This window comes from Entelurus aequoreus, linkage group LG09, assembly GCF_033978785.1.
Source record: "Entelurus aequoreus isolate RoL-2023_Sb linkage group LG09, RoL_Eaeq_v1.1, whole genome shotgun sequence".
Classification (NCBI taxonomy): Eukaryota; Metazoa; Chordata; class Actinopteri; order Syngnathiformes; family Syngnathidae; genus Entelurus; species Entelurus aequoreus.
Window position 1 is genome coordinate 44,969,642 of NC_084739.1, and position 3,583 is coordinate 44,973,224.

The 3,583-nt window shown below is 43.7% G+C and overlaps 1 protein-coding gene across 1 annotated transcript; it reads right to left on the reverse strand.

Moving 5' to 3' along the window:
• Positions 1–223: 223 nt before the first annotated feature.
• LOC133657465 (uncharacterized) lies at positions 224–3,309 on the reverse strand. Its single transcript, XM_062058816.1, has 2 exons — positions 3,253–3,309; positions 224–2,942 (listed from the first exon to the last, which is right to left on the reverse strand). Exon 2 carries the CDS (start codon positions 2,816–2,818, stop codon positions 377–379), a length of 2,442 nt encoding a protein of 813 aa, XP_061914800.1. The 5' UTR covers positions 2,819–2,942; positions 3,253–3,309; the 3' UTR covers positions 224–376.
• Between the last annotated feature and the right edge of the window lie 274 nt (positions 3,310–3,583).

Genomic DNA, 3,583 nt, shown 5'->3' on the forward strand with positions numbered 1-3,583 from the left:
TATTTCAGCATGTTCATTTTGAAAGATCTTTTCCATGAAGCTAAAAAAGTGCTCTTTCATCACTGGTTTTCTTTCGAAGTTGCGTCTCAAAGAGGAAAAACGCTTCAAGGCTTGAACTTTGTTGTCAGGAAGCTTGGGCCTTGGAGTCTTAAATGGCAGCGGAGCTACCCAGCTGTTGGTTATGTCCTTTTTCAAATCCCTCTCCATGATTTGCAGGAAGGCGATGTCATCAATGGATGGACCGACTTTGTTGTCATCTTTGGTCTGCCGAAACACTGTAGCGCCCACGCCATCTTGCTTACATTTCTTTGTGAAGGTTACCTTTGAGTATTCAGGGCTTTGAAACTGGCCATGTCTCTCCTTGACTTGAAATACGTTAGGACAAGGTGTAAAGACTGTGGTCCGGACGCCTTTGTTCAATTGTAATGGTGTTGAAGTTATTCACTGTGGTCGGCTTGTGAACACCTCCCAAGCATACATTTCCAACGATCACCCATCCCAGGTCAAGTTTTTGAGCATAGGGACCATCGCGTGGCCCATCAACCTGCTTGCGCACTTTGTGGACAGAGATGATGTCTCTCCCAAGGAGAAGCATGATGGACGCGTTAGGATCCAGCTCTGGGATGAGGTTAGCAACTGATTTGAGGTGAGTATGGTTGGCTGCAGCATTAGGTGTTGGGATTTCTGATCTGTTGTTAGGTAGATCATCACATTCCAGGAGGCTTGGTAAAGAGAGGCACACTTTTCCATCCATGGATTTAATGTTGTAGCCTGAAGCTCTTCTCCCAGTGGTTTCCGTCACTCCAGAGCAGGTTCGGAGTGTGTATGGAGATGAAGGACTTTGAATGTTGAAGATCTCAAAGAACTCTGAACGAGCAAGGGACTTGTTACTCTGCTCGTCGATGATGGCATAAACTTTCAGGGATTTCTCAGGACGGCCGCTAGGATATATTTTAACAAGGCAGATCTTTGAGCAGGATTTGTAGCTTTGATCGCCACCACATACATCTGTACATCGAGCACTGACCTCAGTTGAAGGTCCTGAGTCTTGCTCCCCGCCAAGCTGTGTCAGGGGGGTTGGGACCTGGATCCATGGTGCAGGTCCAGGATGAAGTGCAGAAATGTGCTTTGCGCTCTCACACTCAGTGCACTTAGTATTACATTTACAGCTTTTTGCTATATGTTGAGTGGATGTGCAACACTTAAAACATATGCCATTCTCTTTCAGGAATTCCTTGCGTTGTTCCAACGGCATTGCACGGAAGGCCCGACATTTCTGGAGCATGTGAGGTTTTCTATGAATAGGGCATTGTTTCACAGGATCATCAGCTTCAAAGTGTTGCTTGTCATTAATAGGAGGGGCAGTAGACTGGAAATCGATCTTATGAACTGAGACTTCTCTATTTTGGATCTGCTTCCATTGGACTCTGTCTGCCTTTGAGGTGTCAATTTGACCCGCAAACTTGAAGCCTGGGTCATTCCTAATTATAGCTTGTTTTCCAATGAAGTCAACAAAAACATAAAAGGGGGGAAATGTTACATTGTGTTGTAATTTGTAGTTTGTGCCAACGTTGAGCCACTTTTCTTGAAGGTTGAATGGTAACTTTTGAACTAATGGGTTTATCCCACGCGCTGTGTCCAAATATGCAAGGCCAGGCAGGTCTCCATCTTCCTTGGCTGCCTCCAATTCTATGAGAAAATCACTCAACTCATGGAGCTTTGAATAGTCTCTGTTGATCATTTTAGGGGAGCTGTGGATCCGTTTGAAGAGTGAATCCTCCACCATTTCAGGTGCGCCGTAACAGGTTTCCAGTCTGTCCCATATCCTTTTTAGGCCTTTGTCTGGGGAGTTGACATGGACAGCCCTGATGCGTTTTGCGTGCTCAGCCGACTCCTTCCCTAGCCACGTGACCAACAAATCCATTTCTTCACTGGACGTTATGTTGAGGCCTCCGACTGTGTTCACAAAGGACTGTTTCCATGCCCTGTAACTGCATGGCTGTTCGCTGAACTTTATCAGGCTCGTTGTGAGTAGCTCACGGTGAGCTAGATATCTTGCGAAGTCTGCCACATTCCCTTGATCGTAGACAGGCTGACAAGGTGTACGGCTGGACTTTGGATGCAAAGGAGAACTGTAGCTTGACTTGTAATCTTGGTGATTGTCTCGTATGTTGTTTGAAGATGGACTGATGACTGATGTGACTTCTGGCTGTGAAGGTGTCGTCATTTGTTGTAGGGTAGAAACAAACCCAACTCTGTGTTTATTGTGCTCTGTCTGGAGATGTGAGTGTTGAATGGAGTTCACATCTGGTGGTTTATAATGTTGTGTTTCATTCCATGACGATGGCTGTTGGTGTGGTGATTCAACTTTTATTTGACTTGGCTCTTGGGCCTGAGTGGCTATGTATTCTTTTGTGCGCTCTAATGTGTCAACTGAATGTTCAAACAACTGCTTGATGTGAAGATAGGAGCTGCTTCGATCACTTCCTTCCACAGCGGCTTCCAAGATCTCCGCTTTGGCGAATGCAGCTGCTGCGTCCTGCTCCAGTAAGAGCATGTCCATCTTAGCTTCTAGTTGTGCTTTTTCCACGTCCAGTTGTGCTTTTTCCACTTTGAGTGTCATTTCTTTTTGTGCAAAAGACAGACGTACTTTGGCTGCCTCTGCTTTTGCGCGTGCTTTGGTAGCTGCAGCCTCGGTGGAGGAAGCTTTTGACCTCGTTGAAGCACGTGAAGTGGTAGATTTTGTCCGTAATGAGCTTTCTGTGCAATCCATTGTTTGTTCTTGTGTATGCTGTCTTATCTTCTGCGTTAAAGACATCGTTTTACTGTGCCGCCCTCGATATGTAGAAATATCTTGGCTTTACCCTAACACCTTTTCTTGATCAAACACTCTGAAAAACGTCTTCTTGTCCACAGGTTTATTGACCCTAAAAAGGGTAAAACTGAAAACATACACGCAGAAGGATGCTTACATTACAGACATGCATACACAGCCAATTACACACACACAAGCCCACTACAATAAAACATGCATTATGCTGTGTATTGAACTTAAATGGATAAATAAACGCCACAAAATATGTAATTTAAGTGCTATACAGCAAACTAGCTTACTATGCTAACATTCACTTCACTGTATGAATTCCGAAAATTAGCATGACTGACTTTTGGCCATAAAACGTCCCAAATACATCACAACCAACAAATAATACAACTCAATCAAATATTAGCATACTAATCAACAATACATACCGATGATACTTTGTTTGGCATGAGATTCGAGCAGATGAAAACGTTTGCGATCGTCACTGAACTAGCTTAAAGTCTACTTGAAAGGAACTCCTTGTTGTGCCCTGCTATCATGGACATTACTGTAAACTAGGCAATGCTGCCTCCTTCTGTCTAAAGGAGGAAGTGCACCTCACTGTTGAATTCCAAAGTGAATTTAAACACTGGTTTTACATATATTATTAATAAATTCAACAAACAAGACAGAACACTTCAATTCCATGTATTTTTACCTTCAGCAAACTCATATATTCTTGTTGAACTTTGACTACTGTTGTTGACTTAACTAAGATTT